The sequence below is a fragment of the Podarcis vaucheri genome (genome assembly GCF_965113315.1).
Source record: "Podarcis vaucheri genome assembly, chromosome: 16".
NCBI lineage: Eukaryota > Metazoa > Chordata > Lepidosauria > Squamata > Lacertidae > Podarcis > Podarcis vaucheri.
Window position 1 is genome coordinate 24220337 of NC_138754.1, and position 24193 is coordinate 24244529.

The following is a 24193-nucleotide window of genomic DNA, read 5'->3' on the forward strand; positions in this document are numbered from 1 at the left end:
TAATGTATAAAAAAGCTATAAAGACAGATGAAAAATATAATTTGAAGAACAAAACAATAAAATAGGCACGCAAAATAAGTACAGTTGCAGATGGGTTAAAATAGCAAAGGCGAAAGACGAAAGTGAGAATAAATGTTTCCTTCACATGAATAATATTAGTGTTACTTGCTTGTCAAGTCTAGTTCGGTTCTGTTGTGCATGTAATTAAAGGAATGGCAAAACATATAACAAGTTTCTGGAAGTTCTAATATTTTTATTTATGAATTTATATGAATCGCCTTTTGCATATATCTCAAGGCAACTTATAGGCTCCCCCCCCCATTTATTTTAATAACTTGCATACCATCAAGCATTGGTATCTCTAAGCAGCTCATATAAGTTAACAGCCATGAAACCACAAGCAAAATTTAAGCACGCAGCATCAAAATACCAGAAGTAAAATGTTAAAAGTGAAGTGATGCCTATGGGCTTGTTGCAGTGCCTTCAGAGACAGGGCATAGTTCCCCCATGACCCAGGCTGAAACCCTAAACCAGGGGTCAGCAACCTTTTTCAGCCGTGGGCCGGACCACCATCCCTCAGACCATGTGGGGGGGCTGGACTATTTTGGGGTGTGTGTGGAATGAACAAATTCCTATGTCCCACAAATAACCCAGAGATGCATTTTAAATAAAAGCACACATTCTACTCATGTAAAAACACCAGGCAGGCCCCACAAATAACCCAGAGATGCATTTTAAATAAAAGCACACATTCTACTCATGTAAAAACACGCTGATTCCCAGACCATCCACGGGCCGGATTGAGAAGGCGATTGGGCCACATCCGGCCCCCGGGCCTTAGGTTGCCTACTCCTGCCCTAAACTGTGGTTAATCTTAACTGCTGCCTCTTGAAACAAGCCAACTTCACAACTGTGCAAAGCAACTCAAAATAGTTTTTAAAGGGTATACAAAAAGCAACTGAAGGTAGCTGTTCCTTTTGCACTGTTTTTAAACCTAAGGCAGAAACCTTTTTTCCAGCTTGAAAAGCCGGCCAAAACAGAAAAATGCCTTCACCTTGTTTCCGCAGGATGGGAGCATGCCATATGTCAACAGGGATGCTGTTCCCTGAAACCGGGGCAGCTGCGCTGAAGGATGATGATGATTATTATTATTTTAGTTTTTCGTTGTTCTTAATCTTTTTTTAAATTGAAGGATTATTACATCCTGCATTTTGTCTGCTGCCGCTGGGATTTGTTCGGATGAGAGGCAATTCAGAAACCTGCAAAATAATTCATAAGCTGGTTGGAGAGCATAGGAAGCAGAATATTGATTCATTTCCCACGTCGCTTTGCCCACCCCCCCCCTTGCCAAAGCAGACTCTGAAAACCTGAATCGTGGAGGCAGAACGCATGAGCAAGTGGTGGCTCCATGGTAGAGCCATCTGCCCAGCATCTCCTGGCAGGGCCGGGAGAGCCTGAAACCTGGGAGAGCGACTGCCTGTCAGTGTAGACAATAATAATGATAATAATAATAATAATAATAATAATAATAATAATAATAATAATTTTTATTTATACCCTGCCCTCCCCGGCCAAGGCCGGGCTCAGGGCGGCTAACAAGCAATAATAAAAACAAGTTGAATGAATAAAACTTAAAAACAAAATTAAAATACAACATTAAAATATTAAAATGTAGCCTCATCACAGGAGGAGAAAGGAAAAAGAAAGAGGGGGAGGGAATCAAATTGGCTCCAAGCCAAAAGCCAGGCAGAACAACTCTGTCTTACAGTCCCTGCAGAAAGAAAGCAGATCCTGCAGGGCCCTGGTCTCATGAGACAGAGCTTTCCACCAGGCCGGAGCCAGTGTTGAAAAGGCCCTGGCTCTGGTTGAGGCTAATCTAACTTCCTTAGGGCCCGGGACCACTAGGGTGTTGCTATTTATGGACCTTGAGGCACTCCGTGGGGCATACCGGGAGAGGCGGTCCCGTAGGTATGAGGGTCCTAAGCTGTGAAGGGCTTTAAAGGTCAAAACCAGCACCTTAATTCTGACCCTGTACTCCACCGGGAGCCAGTGCAGCTGGAAAAGCACTGGGTGAATATGCTCCCATGGCAGAGACCCTGTGAGGAGCCTCGCTGCAGCATTCTGCACCCACTGGAGTTTCTGGGACAGCTTCAAGGGCAGCGAATTACAGTAGTCAAGCCTGGAGGTGACCATTGCATGGATACTGGGTTAGATGTGCCATTGGCCGCCTGGCATTATCTAATTTTTTGGGTGTTCATAGCTTAAAGGTAGAGCACCTGCCTTGTCTGCGGAAGGTCCCAGATTCAACCCCCAGGGGCATCTCCAGGTGGGGCTGGGAAAGACTGGCACCTTAGGGAGCTGCTGCCAGTCTGTGTTAGCAGTACTGAGCTAGACTGGGCTTCCTGTGTAAGCTGCTGCTCTTGAGTGCTGTCGTCCTGCCTGTTGGGGTACTTTCTCTAGGTGCTGAGCAGGACCTCCTGCCACCTTGATTTAAACTTCCATGGTTTTTTCCCCCTCTCCAGGGGAGATATTTGAGCTGAAGGCTGAGCTCAACAGCGACAAAAAGGAGAAGAAAAAGGAAGCTGTGAAAAAGGTGATCGCGTCCATGACAGTGGGGAAAGATGTCAGGTACGTTGCCGTTCTGGAGATGCGTTGGTCCAACATCTGAGCCAATCTGGGGTCTCAAAATACGGTGTTGGGCTACACCTCCCATCAGCCCCAGTCAGCACAACTGGGGCTCAGTGGCTGTGCTGGCTGATGCTCTGCCACACTGCAAGTGCTCTCCCACTGAGCCTATTGCCTTCCCCATGGATTACATGGTAAATTATGCTTCACGGTAAAGCCCCAGCAACTGTTTCTCTTCCCCAGGCAGTCTTGAGTGCCTGCAGACTGTCTTGTTTGCCAGATTGGTGCATGCTCTGGTTATCTCCCACTTGGACCACTGCAATGCGTTCTACGTGGGCTACCTTTAAAGGTGACCCGGAAACTACAACTAATCCAGAATGCGGCAGCTAGACTGGTGACTGGGAGCGGCCGCCGAGACCACATAACACCGGTCTTGAAAGACCTCCATTGGCTCCCAGTACGATTCCGAGCACAATTCAAAGTGTTGGTGCTGACTTTTAAAGCCCTAAACAGCCTCAGCCCAGTATACCTGAAGGAGTGTCTTCACCCCCATTGTTCAGCCCGGACACTGAGGTCCAGATCCGAGGGCCTTCTGGCGGTCCCCTTCCTGCGAGAAGTGAAGTTACAGGGAATCAGGCAGAGGGCCTTATCGGTAATGGCACCCGCCCTGTGGAACGCCCTCCCATCAGATGTCAAGGAAATAAACAACTGACTTTTAGAAGACATCTGAAGGCAGCCCTGTATCGGGAAGTTTTCAATGTCATTTTTTATGTGCTGTAAGCCACCCAGAGTGGCTTGGGAAACCCAGCCAGATGGGTGGGGCACGAATAATAAAATTATTATCATTATTATTATTAGGCTGGATAGTTTTAAGCATGGCTGTGATTTCTGAGAACATAAGAAGGGTCTGCTGAATCAGACCACTGGTCCATCTAGGCCACCCAGTGGCCACCTTGATTCCCCAATCAGAAGCCTGCAAGCAGGACCCGAACACAAGAGCGCGCTCCTGATTCCTGTGGGAGGGAGTTCCACATTTCCACTATACGCTGCGTGAAGAAGTCCTTTCTTTTGCCTGCCCTGAATCTTCTAACGTGAGTTCCATCCACAAGTTCTGTTGTCACAAGAGCCAAGCTGAGAGATTCCTGGCTCTCGGCTCGCTGACGCCGTTCCCAGAATGATCATTTTGGAAATGAGAGAGAGGTGGAACAAGTGGTGGTTTTCACAAGGCCCTCTGCCTGGTTTCATTGACTTGGTCTCTGGCCTTCTGCGCATAGCTGTCAACCGTCCCTTATTTGGCGGGAAACTTCCTTATCCCATTGCCGTGTCCCGCTGCTGTCCCTTGTTGATGATGTCCCTTAAATTTCCCGGGTTTCAAAGGGAGCAGCTCCTCTCCCTCCCTCCCTGCCGGCCAGGGAGAAGGGAGGCTCCAACTGTGTTGCTTGGCTGCGTTGCTCACCCAATAAGAAGTCTAAGAACGACTGGGGGGTGGAGCTTGCATGCCTTGTGCCGATCAAATTGGCCACGTTGCCTGGGGACTCGCCTTTGCTCAGCGCTTCCCAGCGGAGAGGTGATGGTGGTTTTCCTTGCTACATCCCCTTTGCCAGGTTGCTGCACTATGGGAACCACCGCTTGAGGCTTTGTTTGGCTGCTGGCTGGGCTTTCTGCCTTTGGCTCAGAGGGGCTCAGATGTTGAACATACCTGTGCCCTGAAAATCCCTTATTTTGGCTGCTGATCCCTTATTTTCGAGGCTGCTGGTCCCTTATTTTCAAATCTGTAACTTGACAGCTATGCTTCTGCGCACCAGAGCTTCAAGCCATCAGCCTCGCTTCCTGTTAAAGATGTGTGGCGTAGGAATAATCCGGATTCCAGGCTTCTCTGTTTGGATTAAGGAGGTTGGCTGCGTCCTTGACCTTCAGGGAGCAGGACTCTTCGCACGTGCCGAGCATTTTGCAGCTTTGAAATTGGACCAGGGAGCAATTCCGTTCATTTTTATTTATTTGACAAGGCCTGTATACCACTTGATCACGGCAAAACCTCGAAGCGATTTAGAAATAGAACACTGAAACAGTTGAAAGCAACTATTTATAGAGCCCTCCTGCAGTGCCATGGGGTCAGCGCGTCTGGCTGTTAACCAGAAGGTTGGTGGTTTGATCCCACTCAGGGATGGTTGTGGGCAGAATTCCTGCACTACAGGGGGTTGGACTAGATGACCCTCGGGGTCCCTTCCAACTCTACAATACTACATTCAAAAATTAATTAAACTCTAGGATAAGGAGGGCTGGGTGGGAAGCCCGCACCGAAATTAAAACACGTGTCTACATGCCTGGATTGGCTTGCCTGAACAGAAATGTTTTTAGCAGGCACCAGAAAATGCACAGCAAAGGCGTCTGTCTGATATCAATCGGCAGGGAGTTCCGAAGTGTCAGCATTGCTGCACTAAATACCGTATTTTTCGCTCTATAGGACGCACCCGACCATAGGATGCACCTTGTTTTAGAGGGGGAGAACAAGAAAAAAAATTCTCCCCCTCTCTGCTCAGCGCCCCTTCAGCGAAGCGGCAGGAGAAACGGAGCCCCTTCCATTTCTCCTCCCGCTTCGCTGAAGGGGCGCTGCACAGCTCGCCCTCTCTGCTGAAGCCAGGAGAGTCTTGCTCTCCCGGCTTCAGCGAAAGGAACCCGAAGCCTTTGGAGCGCAGCGCGAGGTCCACTGTGCTCCAAAGGCTTCAGCGAAAGCAACGCGTAGCCTCCGGAGCATGGAGGGAGCGCTTCCTCTACGCTTTGGAGGCTTCGAGTTGCTTTCGCTGAAGCCAAGGAGCCTGCATTCGCTCCATAGGACGCACAAACATTTCCCCTTAATTTTTGGAGGGGAAAAAGTGTCTCCTATAGAGCGAAAAATACGGGATATCATTTTCTTACAAGTTTCTTACACGTGTATTTTGTGGCACGTGTAACTTTGCCAGTTCTGTAGATCAGAGCAGTCTAGTGGGGCATCAATGGGGTAAGACGACCTCGCAGGTAAACTTGGTCCCAAGCTTTCATATACTAATAGTCACAACCTTGAACTTGGCCCGGGAGCAGGTGAGCAACCAGTGCAGCTCTCTTGAGCAGAGGAACTGTATGCTGACAAGGTTCTGCTTCTTCCAGCAGTTGCCTAAGGGAAGCCCCACGTAGAGCATATTGCAGCAATCCCACCTTGAAGAAGCCAATGCACAATAACAAGAAGGGAGGGAAAACATAGTAGCCGGGGCCAGGAGGAGAGGCCTCTGAATGGTGAAGCAGTGAATCTCAACACAGGTTCTGATTTAAAAAATGAGGATGAAAAAATAACATTTAACTCTGCTTTCTCCAGCCTACAGCCCTCCATCTGTTCTGGGCTAGAAATCCTATCAGCCTCTGTTAGCACAGCTCTCTGGCTGGATTTCTTTGTGCAGGGAATTTTGGTTATGAACGTCAGGAGTGCGGTAGGAAGCATTCAGCGGTGTGATTGTCCAGTGGTAGTTCTGTGCAGGAATATTGTAACCAAGCAACAAGCTGTCTGGACAGACTTAAGTTAGCTAACAGTTGCAAAGCCTTCAGGCAGATAGTCCAAATCTGGCATGGCAACCAGGGAAAAGCTAAGATACCGCATTTTTCGCTCTATAAGACGCACCAGACCACAAGACGCACCTAGTTTTTGGAGGAGGTAAACAAGAAGAAAAATATTCTGAATCTCAGAAGCCAGAACAACAAGAGGGATCGCTGTGCAGTGAAAGCAGCAATCCCTCTTGCTGTTCTGGCTTCTGGGATAGCTGCGCAGCCTGCATTCGTTCCATAAGACACACACACATTTCACCTTACTTTTTAGGAGGGAAAAGGTGAGTCTTATAGAGCAAAAAATACGATATTTTTCTAGCTGGCCTGGTAGATTTAGGGATTCCTTGTCTTTCTCCGGTGGGGCAATGGGAGGAGAAATCTCTTTTACGTTTGGTCTGGGGAGCAGCAGGTCCGCACTGTATTGGTTTTTGCTTAGCTTTTAAACCAAGAGGGCAATCTGGTGTCATAGTTAGCTGCCCAGTTCTTAAGAAGGCGGGAAGGGTCCCTCTGGATGGGACCACAGACCCAGCTGGCCCAGCATCCTGTTCTTGCAGTGGCCAACCAGGTAGGGACACAGGGTGCTGCTGTATACAGAGCCAGGCTGTTGGTCCATCTAGCTTCGACTTTTAAGATTCTAGTCCTCAAGGTTCTAAATAAAAAGCTGAATGAAACAGGCGTGTGGGAGACTGCCTTACACTGAGTCAGGCCATTGGTCCATCTCTCTCAGTACGGTCTATACCAGGGCTTCCCAAACATGGGTCTCCAGCTGTTGTTGGACTACAACTCCCATCATCCCTAGCTAGCATGATGGGAACTGTAGTCCAAAGACAACTGGAGACCCAAGGGAAACCACACTGTCCTCAGCAGCTTTCTAGGTGTTCCCAGCCCTTACTGGATATGCCACTGGGGATTGAACCTTAGGACCTTCTGCATGAAAAGCATATGGTCTGCCACCAAGCCACAGCACTTGACACCCCTGGAAAGTCCAGAAGCAGGACCTGAGTGCGAAAGCAGCCCCCTCTCTACTCCCAACAGCTGGAATTCAGAGACACGCTGCCACCAACGTGGTTGCCTGTTGTCTTCCTGCTATAGACATCTGAAGGCTGCCCTGTATCGGGAAGTTTTTTAAAAAATGTTTGACATTTTATTATGTTTTTATATGTGTTTTGGAAGCCTCCCAGAATGGCCGAGGCAACAGAGCCAGATGGGCAGGGTATAAATAATGAAATCATCATCGTTATTACTATTATTTCCAAGGCTTACGTTTTTCCTGGCCCGTTGACCAGCTGCTCTAAAACAGCACAAGTGTGTATGTGTGTATGTATGTGTGTCTCCCCATCTGTATCCTGGTTCCTCACGCCGCCTGCCTGTTCTCCATTTCCAGCGCTCTCTTCCCTGACGTCGTGAACTGCATGCAGACGGACAACCTGGAACTCAAGAAGCTGGTTTACCTGTACCTGATGAACTATGCCAAGAGCCAGCCAGACATGGCCATCATGGCTGTCAACACCTTTGTCAAGGTGAGTTATAGGAGCAGGAGCAGCACCTGCTCTCTAAAGCATAGGTAGGCAAACTAAGGCCCGGGGGCCAGATCCAGCCAAATCGCCTTCTCAATCCGGCCCACGGATGGTCCGGGAATCAGTGTGTTTTTACATGAGTCGAATGTGTCCTTTTATTTAAAATGCATTGCTGGGTTGTTTGTGGGGCATAGGAATTCATTCATTTCCCCCCAAAAAAATATAGTCCGGCCCCCACAAGGTCTGAGGGACAGTGGATCGGCCCCCTGCTGAAAAAGTTTGCTGACCCCTGCTCTAAAGTTTTAAAAATGGAAGTGCCCATTTTCCCCAGTGGAAGAGCATTTCGATCTTTTTTTGAGTGTGTGGGCGTTTCATAAGCATTATTTATTTATTTCATAAAATTTGAAAGCTGCCTGATTGTAAAACAACAACAACCTCAAAGCAAAAAGAATTAAACAATGACTGAGTCAACTATTTTAAAACATTTGAAAGTGAATTAAAATCAACGAGAAGCTAAAAAGCAAACAAAATCCCCCAGCTTTGAATGCAGGTCAGTATTCTACCATGTCCGTATATATGAAAATATTTTTCAGCAGGCGCCAGAAAGAGTCCAGCGGAGTTGCCTATATGATGTCAATAGGCAAGGAGTTCCAAAGAGGGGGGTGCCGCTGCCACACTAAAAAAAAAAGTCAATTTCTTACAAATGTGTATTATGTGGGACCAGTAATCGCGCCAGTTCTGCTGATCAAAACGGCCAGCTTGGGCATAGAGTGGAGTAATGCTATTTCTCTATGGCTATCCCATACAAAATCTCAGCTTTAAGGCAAAGCTAAAGAATGATCAGGACGTGGGTGGCACTGTGGTCTATAAACCACAGAGCCTAGGACTTGCCGATCAGAAGGTCGGCGGTTCGAATCCCCACGACGGGGTGAGCTCCCGTTGCTCGGTCCCCGCTCCTGCCAACCTAGCAGTTCGAAAGCACGTCAAAGTGCAAGTAGATAAATAGGTACCGCTCCGGTGGGAAGGTAAGCGGCGTTTCCGTGCGCTGCTCTGGTTCGCCAGAAGCGGCTTAGTCATGCTGGCCACATGACCTGGAAGCTGTCTGTGGACAAACGCCGGCTCCCTCAGCCAATAAAGCAAGATGAGCACGCAACCCCAGAGTGGTCCACGACTTGACCTAATGGTCAGGGGTACCTTTACCTTTTTTTAAAGAGTGATGATGCAGCCTGTTCTCTCAGTCGTCAGCCGGGAAGACCGCAAGCAGGACCTGAGCACGTCAGGACTCTTCCCACTTGCGATTCCCAGCAACTGGGATTCAGAGGCATTCCTGTGCCCCCCCCCCCCGCATGGAGGCAGGGCAGAGCCATCATGGCTAGCGGCCGTCGATAGCCCTCTCCTCCTCTTACGAATTTGTCCAATCCTCTTTCAAAGCCATCTGGATTGGTGGCCACCGTTGGCTCCTGTAGCGGTGAGTTCCACAGTTCTATCTGCCCTGAAATTTCCCACAATTGGCTTTGAGTTCAAGTGGACATCGCTTTCTCCTGTGGAAGAGAGTTCCATTATTTAACTACAAACTGTCCTTTCTTTTACCTGTATTTCCTGAATGTTCCAGCATTCAGCTTCATTGGACGTCCAGAAGTTTCTGGTGTTACGAGAGAGGGAGAACAACTTTTCTCTATGTGCACCATGCATAATTTTATAAGCTTCTGTCACGTCCCCCTTTGCTCATCTTTTCTCTGAACCAAGAAGTCCCAAACGCATATGTGGTGGCCTTGTCGTAAGGTTAAAAGCTTACTGAGAAATGATATACAATGAATTGAAAAGGATGTTCAAAATAACTTTTGTAAAATAAAACAACAACAACCAGAAGCTTTTCTTTTGGAAATTATAGGGACAGAACTACCTAAATTGTATAGAAATTTACTTATGTATGCTACTACAGCGGCAAGAATGCTACTTGCCCCAAAGTGGAAAGAAGTCGAAGTCCCAGTAAAGGAAGAATGGATACAGAAACATATGGAATAATCAGAAATGGCGAAACTTTCCGGAAGAATAAGAAATCAAGATAACAACCTTTGGCAGGATTATTGTAATAACCTGCAGTTTCATAAGCGTATATATTTAAAATAGATGACTAAATGAGTATATTAAATGAATTTGGATATGCAGATGATACTAAAAAATAAATTTAAGGAACCTCAGAAAGAGGGGGAAGGAAGTCAAATTTGTTGAACTGATTGTATAACTAATGAAATGTATAAATTTGAAAAGTATAAATAAAAACTTTTTAATGGTAGCTAAAAAGGTGAAGTACCTGGGAATTTGGCTGACATCGAAAAATATAAACCTGTTTAAAGACAATTATGAGAATGTATGGAAAGAAACCAAGACTATTCCTCATAGGCGAGTCACTCCACACCTTGACCATTTGGGTTGTCCTATTCTGAACCTTTTCCCAACTCTGCGATGCCTTTTCCATACCCTACAGGACTGCGAAGATCCCAACCCCCTCATCCGGGCCCTGGCAGTGCGCACGATGGGCTGTATCCGGGTCGATAAGATCACCGAGTACCTCTGTGAGCCGCTGAGGAAGTGCCTGAAGGATGAGGACCCTTACGTGCGCAAGACGGCAGCTGTTTGCGTGGCGAAGCTCCACGACATCAATGCGCAGCTGGTGGAGGACCAGGGCTTCCTGGACACCTTGAAGGACCTCATCTCGGACTCCAATCCTATGGTGATGGACCCCTTCTTGCCTGGGGGTGGGGAGGGGGGCTGTCCAGGCCGCTAGTCCCCTGCCCCAGCTGAACCAAGCTCAGCTAAAGGCTTTGGGTGTGGAGGGATTCCCAGGTAGTCGAAGGGAGGAGCTACTACTTAGATACTCTCTAAGTAAAGGAACCAGCTGCAAAGAGTTTTTCTCCTCCATTCCCTTACATGGTTAGCTCAAATGTGTAAGGGCCTTCAGGAATTGCTAGCGTCCATGATGGTTACCAAAAGCAAGGAAAGATAGCAGATCAGGAATACGTCCCCCCTGATCGGCTGTCTTTCTGTCTGCAGCGCCTGGCCTGGAGCCAAACGTGCATCTTTGAAATGGAAGCAGTTGAGCGGCAAAGGGCTGCCTGCCGTCTTGCACGTTTAACCAGCGTTGGAGAAATGCCCAACCCAAGCGCTGCTCCTTTTCTTCCCCCCACCCCGCTCCACGCTTCCTACATTTTTAAAAGGAACGTAATGAGAGAACTATCGGCTGCCTCTGCAAACCAAGTTCCAAATGAATTTTTAATTTAGGCCAAATGGCCTCGAATGCTCCTTGGGCCTCTGGGTTGCTGAGAGAAATAGCGGTCTTGCTAGGAAGCCTTGCTTCATGCAACAATAACATTCGGTTTAATTTTCTTTCTTTTTGGGTGGGGGTGTGTTCTTTTCCATACATCTCTGTACACCTGGTGCCTCCGGGAGCATTTTCTGTGGAGAGTTTTTTTTTTTTTTTTTAGAGGCAAGAGCTGCCGAGAACTATTTGCCTGGTGAGGCCTACAAGAGTTAGGCCACATTCACACCCTACGTTTAAAGCACTACGGTACCACTTTAAACAGTCATGGCTTCCTGCAAAGGATTCTGGGAACTCTGGTTTGTTATAGAGCAGGCATAGCCAAACTTGGCCCTCCAACTGTTTTGGGACTACAATTCCCATCATCCCTGACCACTGGTCCTGTTAGCTAGGGATGATGGGAGTTGTAGTCCCAAAGCAGCTGGAGGGCCAAGTTTGGCCATGCCTGTTAATAGAGGAAGCCTCCATTCCCCTCATGGAGCTACGATTCCCAGAGTTCCCTGGGAAAGAGAGATTGACTATCGGAGCACTCTGGGAATTGTACTGAGCTAGACAGACCTGCAGCTGTAGCTCAGGTGGCAGAACATTTCAGCCCTCAGTATCTCAGTGGGCTCTTCAGGACTCCCACCTGAAACCCTGGAGAGCTGCTGCCAGTCAGAGTAGGCAGTACTGAGCTAGATGGACTAAATATTTGACTCAGGATAAGGCAGCTTCCCATGTTCCTATTTTCGTTCACGTTCAAAATCCTTTATTAGGCATAGCGTTCCTATTTTCACAGACGATTACTCTCTTTTGTTTTCCCCCAGGTGGTAGCTAATGCTGTAGCAGCCCTCTCAGAGATAGCGGAATCTCACCCCAGCAGCAACCTGCTGGATTTGAACCCACAGTCCATCAACAAGCTGCTCACTGCCCTGAACGAGTGTACGGAATGGGGCCAGATCTTCATCCTCGACTGCCTGGCCAACTACATGCCCAAGGATGACCGCGAGGCCCAGAGGTGAGAGCTGCGGGTTGGCTCACTTACTCGAGCTCCGTGTCGACCATGCTGCTTTGCAGGCACTGTTGCGCGAGATGCCCTTCCTTGTTCAGAGACAGCCCAGTCTGTGTGCGATTTGTGTCGGTCTCTCTGTCTGTCCGTCCCATGCCTCTGTTTTTGTTATCAACGGAGCCAAATTCTTTACTGTAGCACTCTGCGCTTCAGAAGACTCCGTACAGATTTTTTTGAGAAAGGGCATCATGTTTTGAGGAAAAGCAAATAAGAGGAGATATGGAGAAAGTGTTTTTATCCTTCTCTAGAACTCCTGGACATTGGAACGTTGGAAGATTCAGGGCAGATTAAAGAGAGGATTTATTTTAAACTATGGAATTCGCTGCCCCAGGAGGCAATGATGGCTACAGACTCGAATGATGTTAAAAGAGGATGAGAGAAAGTCAGGGAGAGCAAGTCTATCAATAGCCACTACCCACAATGGCTATTCTTGGCTTCCCCAGTCGGAGGCTGCATGTTTCTGAATACCAGTAACTGATGGAAGCTTTGTATTTTTCTTCCTCCTCTTTCTCTTTCTTTTTTATTGTTTGTCTTTTCCTTTTTGTATTTTATTTTTATTGTACTGTGTTTTTATTGGTTTTTATATTATTATTAATTTAAACATTTTTAGTGAAAGTTCAAAAACTACATAATTATATGTGCACTAAACATAGAGAGACATAAATAAAAGAGAGAAAAAGAGAAACATCACCTGTGTAGAAGGGAAAATAAAGGGGGGAGGGAAGAAACCCAAAACTGTGTACTTTACAAGGTTGTTATTGTACTACACCAGATCTTAACCTACTACAGTATTTGTAAGAATGGATTCCAAATATCATTGAATTTATCCGTGGCAAGCCTGTGTTTATATGCAAGTTGTTCATATGTTGCGAGTTCGTAGAAGTCTTCAATCCAATAATAGAAGGGAGACACATTTTTATTTCTCCAATCCATCAGTATCAGTCTTTTTGCTGTGGTAAGGGCACGGAGAGTGTTTTTATTTGGATTAGTTTGTTTTTTATTGTATTGTATGTTAAACAGTTTTATTTTATTTTATTTTATTTTATATGAAAAGAAATAGCTGGAAAATGCAGGTCCTGCTTGCTGATTTCCTGAGCAGGGCTAGCATAGAGCACAACTCTTCATTTTCTTCCATTTTCCCAGATTACCCAATGGTTGCAGTGCAGGACCACAGAAAACAGGGTTTTGTTGGTTGCACCTAGGAGCTGGGCTGGTGGGTCAGCGGCTTTGTGAAAAATCTCCTCTGGCATTTGTCTGCTGCATCATCATTTTCCTTCTCTTCCCCCCACTGCAGCATCTGTGAGCGAGTGACACCCCGGCTGTCCCACGCTAACTCCGCCGTGGTCCTCTCGGCTGTGAAAGTGCTGATGAAGTTCATGGAGATGCTGTCGAAGGACCTGGATTATTACGGCACTTTGCTGAAGAAGCTGGCTCCCCCGCTCGTCACCCTGCTGTCTGCTGAGCCAGAGCTGCAATACGTGGCTCTCCGAAACATCAACCTCATTGTGCAGAAAAGGTGATGGTGGATGCTCTGTTGGCTACAGGTGGGCAGGGTGGTTGGCAGGTAGCACTGCTTCCAGGGATACAGCGAGATGCTCTCAGGCATGTAACTGGCTTTGTTGGGGGTTTTGCTAAAGAGATTTCCTTTTATAACAAATTGTAACAAATTGTAAATTTATAACAAGTTGTAGCCACAGGTGAAAAACCAGAAGATGAGAAGGAAAACTATAAAACAGGCATGTGGGTTAAAATACCAAAGTCCATGGGAAATGATCCACAATGAATTGAAAAAAAATGTTTAAAAGGACTTTCCTAAAAAAACCCAGTGTCCTTTCTGTTGGGGATAATTCAGACTGAAATTCCCAGGTGTCAAAAAAGGTTATTTATGTGTGCCACTACTTGCGGCCCGTGTTTTGTTAGCCCAAAAATGGAAAACAAGCGAGGTCCTAACTAAAGAAGAATGGCAACTTAAGTTGACAGAATATGCCCAACTTGCAGACTTAACATATTGAATAAGAGAACAAGAAGAACATACGTTTAGAGAAGATTGGAAGACTTTTATTGAATATACTGGAAATAACTCTGTACAGCTGAAAACGCTGGCAGCATTAAATTCAACAGTGTAAATAAGTTATGATGGATGTAATAATGGAATACTGAATGGTATAGTTTCTGTAAAATATGCAGGGATTTGTGATATGTAAAATGAACCATGGAAAGAGAAGAAGGGAAGTCATTGATATCTTAAGGATGTAAAAATGTCAAGTATAGTTTGAGATTTGCCAGGCTTGTGACGAGGGCTGACTTGAAAATGATGGTTCCATTACAAAACGTAATTAAAGGAATGCCAGATCAAATGAAAAGTGTCTGGAGCTTCTAGACCTTGTCGAAATCTCAGATTATGTGTAGTTTTCTCCATTATAGCTATATTTCAGAGTGAGTGGTACCAAGTGCCCAATGTAAGATTTGGGGGCTGTTTTCCATTGAGTTGCAATTGCTATGTGAGCTGCCAAGATCATATATAAGACCTATGGGCATGTAAATATGTTTGTATAGAAGGTAGATCTTTCAACGGTCCAGAACTGACTTCCAACCTGCAACATGGGACCTACTTTTACAGTTTCACTTTTGATTGCCGATCAGAAGGTTGGCGGTTCGAATCCCCGCGAAGGGGTGAGCTCCCGTTGCTCAGTCCCAGCTCCTGCCAACCTAGCAGTTAGAAAGCACGTCAAAGTGCAAGTAGATAAATAGGTACCGCTCCAGCGGGAAGGTAAACGGTGTTTCCGTGCGCTGCTCTGGTTCACCAGAAGCAGCTTAGTCATGCTGGCCACATGACCCGGAAGCTGTACACCGGCTCCCTCGGCCAATGAAGCAAGATGAGCGCCGCAACCCCAGAGTCGGCCACAACTGGACCTAATGGACAGAGTCCTTTACCTTATAATTACTGTGCCGGTGCTAACGAGGCACACAATTCATCCTAACAACACTTCCGAGAGCAGTGTTGCCTAATAGCTCAGTCAGTATAGCACAAGACTCTTAATCTCAAGGTTGTGGGTTTGAGCCCCACATTGGACAAAAGATTCCTGCAGTGCAGGGGGTTGGCCTAGATGACCGCCACGGTCCCTTCCAACTCTACCATTCTATGATATTACTAAATGAAACCATCTGATTTTTTTTTTTTTACTTTGCAATCTATAAGTTGCACAGCTGGGTATGTTTCTTCTCCGGATCTCTTGATCGCATCTTTTCCTCTTCTCCCAGACCTGAAATCCTCAAGCACGAGATGAAAGTCTTCTTTGTGAAGTACAACGACCCGATCTACGTCAAACTGGAGAAGCTGGATATCATGATCCGCCTGGCCTCGCAGGCCAACATTGCACAGGTAAATCCTTTTTTCTCTCTTCCTCCCCACCCCCCAAATTTGCATCGGAGTCTCCACTGCCCTGCAAGGATTAGGACTGAAAGGAATTGAAGTACCGCAAGATCTGGAAGGCACCCTCTGTTGGGGAAGGCTGAAGCCAGCTATTGCTTCTGAAGAACGCATTCCACTCTTCTTTTCCTTCCTGCCCCAATTTTTCAGCGTGTGCATTTTCTAGCTGCCACTCAGCATTCCAAAGTTACTGAGCATGCTCTGTCCTGGGCTTGCTTTTTGCCCCACGTCTTCTGATAAAACCGCCTCGGTCCTGTATACCTGAAGGAGCGTCTCCACCCCCATCATCTAGCCCAGACACTGAGATTCAGCACCGAGAGCCTTCTGGCGGTTCCCTCCCTGCGAGAAGTGAGGTTACAGGGAACCAGGCAGAGGGCCTTGTCTCTAGTGGCGCCCGCCCTGTGGAATGCCCTCCCATCAGATGTCAAGGCAATAAACAACTATTTTACTTTTAGAAGACACCTGAAGGCGGCCCTGTTTAGGGAAGTTTTTAATGTCTGATGCTGTATTGTTTTTGATATTTGATTGGAAGCCGCCCAGAGTGGCTGGGGAGACCTAATCAGATGGGCGGGGTATAAATAATAAATTATTATTATTATTATTATTATTATTATTATTATTATTATTATTATTAATATTATTATTATTTTATTATAGGTGCTTGCCGAGTTAAAGGAGTACGCAACGGAAGTCGATGTGGACTTTGTGCGGAAAGCCGTCCGGGCGATTGGCCGGTGTGCCATTAAGGTTGAGGTGAGCTAAGGTGTGGTCCAGAACATCTGGCGGGCACCAGTTTGGGGGAGGCTGGCATCTATCCAGGAGAGTGGCCTGATTCTGCAAAAGGCTTCACTTCAAACATACTTGGCTTTCCAAGCATTTAGAGGCTGCAAGTAGCAGAGCACAAATGAATTTTGCATTATGTGTTGTGAACCTCCCCCCCCCTTTCTCTTTTTGGGGAGGGTGGAGGCTGAAGACATTAGGGAGAGGAACAGAGAGTGCTCTTGCACTCGAATCGTCCGTGCAGACTTCGCTTTGGGGCACCTGGTAGGCCCCTATGAAAACAGGATGCTGGATTCACTGGCCTGATCCAGCACATTTTTCTGACATCCGGTCGATCTTGGCTCTTTGGAAAAGGGGGTTTGACCTTTACAGAGCCTTCCAACATTGACATTCGTTTTTCGAGGCAAGCGATGTCCGTAGTGCTGGAGATCAACACGTCTTTGCGCAGGGAGCCAGGTTTTTAAAAATACAGTGGATGCTCGGGTTGCTAACATGATCTGTGCAGGAGGCACGTTCGCAACCCGCAGTGCTGCATCTGCGCGCGCACGGGTTGCGATTTGATGCTTCTGCGCATGCGCGACTGCCGAAACCCAGAAGTAACCCATTCTGGTACTTCCAGGTTTCGGCACATCCGTAACCCGAAAAAACGCAACCTGAAGCGTCTGTAACCCAAGGTATGACTGTAGCAGCGTTGGAGGCATCCCTCATAGCATGGGGATCCTGCCTCCCCCTTCCCATTTGGTCTTCTCTAGTGTGCAGAAGGCTGCATGTGACTCTTGTTTTGTTACAGCCAGGAAATTCCTGGCTTTCCTGCTGCTGACAACCCACCCTTGCTGGGAGATAACCTAGGTGTCCTTTAACTTCCCTGTTTAAAAGCAAGCATCCGTATTTTCTCCTGGCTAAACCCCAGTTCCTCTCCACGCAGCCCCAACCCCCTTTCTCTTTCTTCCTGCCCAGCAATCAGCAGAGCGTTGTGTAAGCACCTTGCTTGACCTCATCCAGACCAAGGTCAACTATGTGGTCCAGGAAGCCATTGTCGTCATCAAGGACATCTTCCGCAAGTACCCCAACAAGTAAGAAGCCCTCCTCGAAAAGTTACCATTTTGATAACACATGGGAACATTTTATTATTTATTACACTTATTTGTTGCTGTTTTTAAAACTGGTGGTTTGGGATAGCTCAGGTCGGTAGAGCACGAGGCTCTTAATCTCAAGGTTGCGGGTTCGATTCGAGCCCCACATTGGGCAAAAGATTCCTGCGATGCTGGGGGTTGGACTAGATGACCCTTGGGTGTCCCTTCCATGATTCTGTGAGAAGGCAATAATAATAATAATAATAATAATAATAATAATAATAATAATAAATAATTTTTATTTATACCCCACCCTCCCCAGCCAAGGCCAGGCTCAGGGCAGCTAACAAGCAATAATAAAAACAAGTTGAATGAATGCAACTTAAAAACAAGATTAAAATACAACATTAAAATATTGAAACGTTAAAATGCAGCCTCATCACAGGAAGAGAAAGGAAAACAAAAGAGGGGGAGGGAATCAAATTGACTCCAAGCCAAAGGCCAGGTGGAACAACTCTGTCTTACAGGCCCTGCGGAAAGAAATCTGATTCCGCAGGGCCCTGGTCTCATGAGACAGAGCGTTCCACCAAACCAGAGCCAGTGTTGAAAAGGCCCTGGCTCTGGTTGAAGCTAATCTAACTTCCTTAGGACCCGGGACCACTAGGGTGTTGCTATTTATGGACCTTGAGGCTCTCTGTGGGGCATACCGGGTGAGGCGGTCCCGTAGGTACGAGGGTCCTAAGCCATGATACGTGAGCAATGATAATGCTACGATGAAAGCTATCCAGAAATATAGAGCCTTCGATTTTTCTTTTATTTATTTTTTGCATTAGAACTGGCTCTTGATGACATGGGATGCCCAGCGCATGCAGAGCTAGTTCGTGGCCTTTGAAAGGATCTATCCTGTTGTGCAGAGGCATTCCTATCCTACTTTTCAAACAAGGACCCTTACATGGTTCTTTCTCCCCCTCTCTCCTTATTTAATCCCCCAGCACAGCCCTGTGAGGTAGGTCAGGCTGAGGAGGGGCAGTTGGCCAAATGGTAGGATTTGAACCTTGGTCCTCTCCCGGGTCGTAATCTGATGCTTCTCTAACCGCTTCGCCGCTCTTGGTTCTCCGCTGTCTCTTAGCTCCTCCCACCCCTCCTGTCCCCCCGACACGCAGGTACGAGAGCGTGATCGCCACCCTGTGCGAGAACCTGGACTCCCTTGACGAACCCGAGGCTCGGGCAGCCATGATCTGGATCGTGGGCGAATACGCAGAGCGCATAGACAACGCGGACGAGCTTCTGGAGAGCTTCCTTGAAGGCTTCCACGATGAAAGCACCCAGGTGAGACGGGGCAGAGTCTCCCGGGGGGGGGGGCTGAGGATTAGGCAGCAAAGGCTGCAACAATTCCCTCCAGATTTCCCCCCACGGTGCCTTGCCTCCCCCAAGCAGCCAACCCGTGAAGATCTTGCACCCCTCCAGGAACCCTAGAGGTTGTGTCTTGGGCAATGCACCTCTCAGGTTGCATGGTAACTTCATTGGCAACTTCTGTAGATGCCCGTCAACAGTTCTGATAATCAAGATGTTTCTTTTCCCTTAATTTATAACTAGTATCTTGTAAACTTTGACTCAACCTTGCATTTGGCACTTTGATCACTCAAGAATGGATGTTTTTGAATTACGGTGCTGGAGGAGACTCTTGAGAGTCCCATGGACTGCAAGAAGATCAAACCTCTCCATTTTGAAGGAAACCAGCCCTGAGTGCTCACTGGAAGGACAGATCCTGAATCTGAGGCTACAATACTTTGGCCACCTCATGAGAAGAGAAGACTCCCTGGAAAAGACCCTGATGTTGGGAAAGATTGAGGGCACAAGGAGAAGGGGATGACAGAGGACGAGATGGTTGGACAGTGTTCTTGAAGCTACAAACATGAGTCTGACCAAACTGCGGGAGGCAGTGGAAGACAGGAGGGCCTGGCGTGCTCTGGTCCATGGGGTCATGAAGAGTCGGACACGACAAAACGACTAAACAACAACAACAAAGTGCTCAGCCCAGCCCAGCTTCATGCTGCCTCCCAGTTTAGGGGAGTTAGAACAATAAAACAATGAGATAAAACAATAAATGAAAACAACAAAACGAAGTACTAAAAGGAGTTAAGAAATAAAATGGAGGATAAAAACAAATGCTAAGGGTTGGTTATAGAGCAGAAACTTGCCTTAGAGTTAGCCTTAGCACTCAAAACCCTGCTTCAAGCATTTGGCAGCCATCTTCCTCCTAGATGCCCCCTTTCCCTCCTGCAGCTTCCCGTTCAGACTGCTTGTGCCAATTTCTTCCAGGATGGTAGCAGTAGAACGCCAGCTGTTGCATGCAGAAGATCCCAGGTTCAGTCCACCTTTTTTCCTTTTGTCCGCTGCAGGTGCAGCTGCAGCTGCTGACGGCCATTGTGAAGCTCTTCCTGAAGAAGCCCACAGAGACCCAGGAGCTGGTCCAGCAGGTCCTCAGCCTGGCTACACAGGTAGGGGAAGAAGAGATGGCCTCACCTTGCCTTTATAAACCTGGAGGCCCCCTTTATGTCCTTGCAGGGGTTCTGCAAGGTAGCCAGGGGTGCGGAAGCTTTGTCAGTCTGGACGACCTACTGGGGACCACATGCCAGGGGTGGGAGGGACCAGAAACAAAAATGGGCGGAGCTACGGATGCAGATTTTACCCTCTGTACACAAGAGGCTCTGTACACAGGAGGGACGCGGGTGGCGCTGTGGGTTAAACCACAGAGCCTAGGAGTTGCCGATCAAAAGCTCGGCGGTTCGAATTCCCGCGACGGGGTGAGCTCCCGTTGCTCGGTCCCTGCTCCTGCCAACCTAGCAGTTCGAAAGCACGTCAAAGTGCAAGTAGATAAATAGGTACCACTCCGGCGGGAAGGTAAATGGCGTTTCTGTGTGCTGCTCTGGTTCACCAGAAGCGGCTTAGTCATGCTGGCCACATGACCCGGAAGCTGTACGCCGGCTCCATCAGCCAATAAAGCAAGATGAGCGCCGCAACCCCAGAGTCGGCCACGACTGGACCTAATGGTCAGGGGTCCCTTTACATTATACAAGAGGCTAGTTTCTACGTAACACTTGCACGCTCCTTTCCCCCCTTCATCCAGGGCAAGCAAGAGGCACGACTGGAGGTCAGGGACACTTCCAAGCCAGGAGGAAACACTCCAAGGAAGGGGGTGTAACCTGAGGAGAGTCTTAAGATCCGGACTTATTTATTTATTACATTTATATACCAAGGGTGATTCACAGAATGAATTACAGCCGTACCTCGGAAGTCAAACAGAATCGATTCTGGAAGTCTGTTTGACTTCCAAAACCAAAAGGCGGCTTCCAATTAGCTGCAGGAAGCTCCCGCAGCCAATCGGAAGCTTGCCCTGGACTTATGTTCATTGCTTTAAATGCTTTCAGGCCCCCTTTTTTTTTGGCAGTCACAAGGACTAGAAACTTTGCTTTCTTTTTAAACGAGAAGTGTCAGCACTCTGCCATCTGGCCTCTGCACAGGACGAGAAAGAGTGAGGCAGAGTGGCCTGCATCTATTAAGATATCCAGTGTGTTAACTGACCTCTGGGCAGGTTTGGAGAGTCCCTGGTGTGAAAACACACAAACACACTCACAGGCTCCTTTCCTTGTCTCCCCCCCCCCCCGCCCCCTGGCTCCCACCACTTAGGATTCGGATAACCCTGACTTGAGGGACCGTGGCTACATCTATTGGCGCCTGCTCTCTACCGATCCTGTGGCAGCCAAGGAGGTGGTTCTGGCAGAGAAGCCACTCATCTCTGAAGAGACGGACCTGATTGAGCCAACTCTGCTGGACGAGCTGATCTGCTACATCGGCACACTGGCCTCCGTCTACCACAAGCCCCCCACTGCCTTCGTGGAGGGGAGCAGAGGCATCGTCCATAAGAGCCTCCCTCCACGGACAGGATCGTGAGTACCCTTTGGAGGCAGTGGTGGTACTGCAGGGCGAGGTGGTTCTGTTGTTCCTCTCTACAGTCCACTTTGGCTCTCTTTTTTTCATTCTATTTATAAAAATAACACATTTTTCGCTCCATAAGACGCACCTAGTTTTTAGAGGAGGAAAACAAGGGGAAAAAAATATTCTGAATGAAACAGTGGATACATGATTTTTGTGGTTCATGCTGTGGCCAGGGACATGCTATGTGATCTGATGGTGAATTTGGGGTGACCCAATGCAAAAATCCTGAGGATCTATGTGGATCCGTGCGTTGTAACCGTGTTTTTGCGCCATTGCGGCCCCACGCAACAGTGGGTGCGTGATTTGTTTGGTGCAGGCTGTAGCCATGGACATGCTTACATACCGCCATGCATTTAAAAGTAATAATAATCTAGATTGGTTTGCAATGATTATACATAACGCCATACAAGAGAAAGCATATAAAAAAAGAAACCAGCAAACTGTTAGGGAAAGGCGCGTTTGGCATTCCCTGCAGAATAGGAAGGGTTTTCGGCAGGTGTTGGTACAAATGGCGCCTGCTAGATTACTAGTGGCAGAGAGTTCCACAGGGCCGGGCCAACAACACAGAAAAGGCTCAGTTTCCCGCTGTTGTCTTGCCAACTCGAGGAACGGCCAGATGATCCCACTGATCAAGCTTGGGATACAAGGGTTCGGGTGGTCCCGGAGGCACCCTGGACCTAAGTCGTTCAGGACTTTACAAATGAATGCCTTGAGTAGTAGAGGGGCAACTGGTGCAGGTGCTTTAAGAGCCGTGTCTTGTGTTGCTTGCCAGATGCCCCCATCAGCAGCAGTCTGGCCTCCGCATTCTGCATCAGCTGGAGCATCCAAAGAAGGCCCAAGGGCAGCCCCGCATAGAGCATGTTGCAGTGATTAGCTTCAAGGTTACCAATACATTGACTACCGTGGCTGTAGCCAATGTAGCACAAAGCTGAAATCACTTAGCAGTCCACATGTTCCACTGCCGAAATGTGCTGTGCCAGCAAAACATCACTGTGCCAGATTGCTGGAAACTTCGCTGCACAGTAGATTTCACAATCTGTTGCATAACCGGTTTCCGCTAGCCACAACTTCTGCATTGGATTCCACCCATCTGCTGGTGCAAGGGACCCTGGGGTAGGGTGGCTGGGTGGCAGAAATAGATACACACTTTTTCTTGGGGGGGGGGGTAAATAATTTTTAATTAATTTTTCAAGCTACATTTTCACAAATGAAAACAGTAATTAACTCACATTTCTACCAAATCTAAATTTATACAAGTATCTTTTCGCAGAAGGGACACGGGTGGCACTGTGGGTTAAACCACAGAGCCTAGGGCTTGCCGATCAGAAGGTCGGCGGTTCAAATCCCCGCGACGGGGTGAGCTCACGTTGCTCAGTCCCTGCTCCTGCCAACCTAGAAGTTCGAAAGCACGTCAAAGTGCAAGTAGATAAATAAGTACCGCTCCAGCGGGAAGGTAAACGGCGTTTTGGTGCGCTGCTCTGGTTTGCCAGAAGTAGCTTAGTCATGCTGGCCACATGACCCAGAAGCTGTACGCCGGCTCCCTTGGCCAATAAAGCGAGATGAGCGCTGCAACCCCAGAGTCGGCCACGACTGGACCTAATGGTCAGGGGTCCCTTTACCTTTACCTTTTCATAAACCTTCTCTTTGAGTCCAGAGATCAAGAGAAAGACACACTCTTGAGTCAGTGATTCCCAAACTCCCCTCCGCCCCCCCACCCCAGGCCACTTGGAAATTGCTGATGGTCTCCACAGACTGCAGTTGCTACAGCAGGCAGAATAATCATTAAGCCATGTGCTGGACGAGATCCTGTATGGTACATAATTGGGTTTTTATTGCTGATTTTTATTTTTATTCCATTGAATTCGGATCGGGATACAATAAAATGCATTATGAGAAATGAAAGAAGCGATAAAAATGCAATTAACCATCACGCAGCATCTCGCCCAGTGTATTATAATCACTACGGCAGACAGAAAATTCACTGATTATATATGAATATTTTATGCAGGTATGCAATGAAACACACACACGCACAAAAATGAAGCATGCAAACCGCTAGTGGAACATGTGCCAGAGTTTGGATACTCCTGATCTATGTCTCTTTTTTGGGGAAGGAAGGAAGCAGGCCATTTTTAAATTGTCTTCTTCGTCTCTTCCTCCCCACCCCACCCTACACCACGAACACAGGAGCGAAAGCGCAGAGAGCCCTGATGTTGCTCCAGCGGGCGCCCCCCAGGCCGAGCAGCCAGCGGTCATCCCGACACAAGGAGACCTTCTGGGTGACTTGCTGAACCTTGACCTGGGACCCCCCGTGAGTGGTCCTCCTGTTGCCACCTCGTCGGTGCAGATGGGTGCTGTTGACCTTCTCGGCGGTGGCTTGGACAGCCTGGTAAGCCTTAATCTTGCCCTCCCGAGGATTTGCAACGCAAGAGGGCACGGCGTTTTCATTGGAGGACTTTGAATCCTCGAAAACAGCAGCATTAAGTGTGGCTGCTGACGTTATGCTCTGTTGCTGTTGGTTCCCTGTCTGCATATGTTTCACACTGCCTGTGTGTTTTAAGACTGTGTGTAGATACGCAGCCATGTCCAGCTTAAGTTATACTGAGTAGGCCCACTGAAATTAATGGACCCAAGTTGGGCCGCGTTCATACATTTAAAGCTTTGGGATACCACTTTAAACAGCCATGGCTTCCCCGCAAAGGATTCTGGGAATTCTCCTTGAGAGGTATTACTAAGCCCTTCTATTCCCCTCCCGTAGCCACGGTTTCCAGGGTGGTTTAGTGGGCAATATTTCTTCCCTGGAAACTCTGGGAATTGTAGCTCTGTGTG

At 47.7% G+C, this 24193-nt stretch overlaps 1 protein-coding gene across 3 annotated transcripts in view; it reads left to right on the plus strand.

The window, feature by feature from the left end:
- AP1B1 (adaptor related protein complex 1 subunit beta 1) overlaps window positions 1-24193 on the plus strand; it is a 53081-nt gene that overhangs the window by 12987 nt on the left and 15901 nt on the right. For all 3 annotated transcript variants that reach the window (XM_082203091.1, XM_082203093.1, XM_082203092.1), the window contains exons 3-14: window positions 2523-2628; window positions 7583-7718; window positions 10204-10449; window positions 11841-12031; window positions 13377-13598; window positions 15344-15464; window positions 16170-16265; window positions 17250-17365; window positions 18529-18694; window positions 19768-19866; window positions 21056-21315; window positions 23552-23753. In XM_082203091.1, coding sequence (XP_082059217.1) covers window positions 2523-2628; window positions 7583-7718; window positions 10204-10449; window positions 11841-12031; window positions 13377-13598; window positions 15344-15464; window positions 16170-16265; window positions 17250-17365; window positions 18529-18694; window positions 19768-19866; window positions 21056-21315; window positions 23552-23753 — 1961 coding nt within the window. The remainder of the gene's footprint in view (window positions 1-2522; window positions 2629-7582; window positions 7719-10203; window positions 10450-11840; window positions 12032-13376; window positions 13599-15343; window positions 15465-16169; window positions 16266-17249; window positions 17366-18528; window positions 18695-19767; window positions 19867-21055; window positions 21316-23551; window positions 23754-24193) is intronic.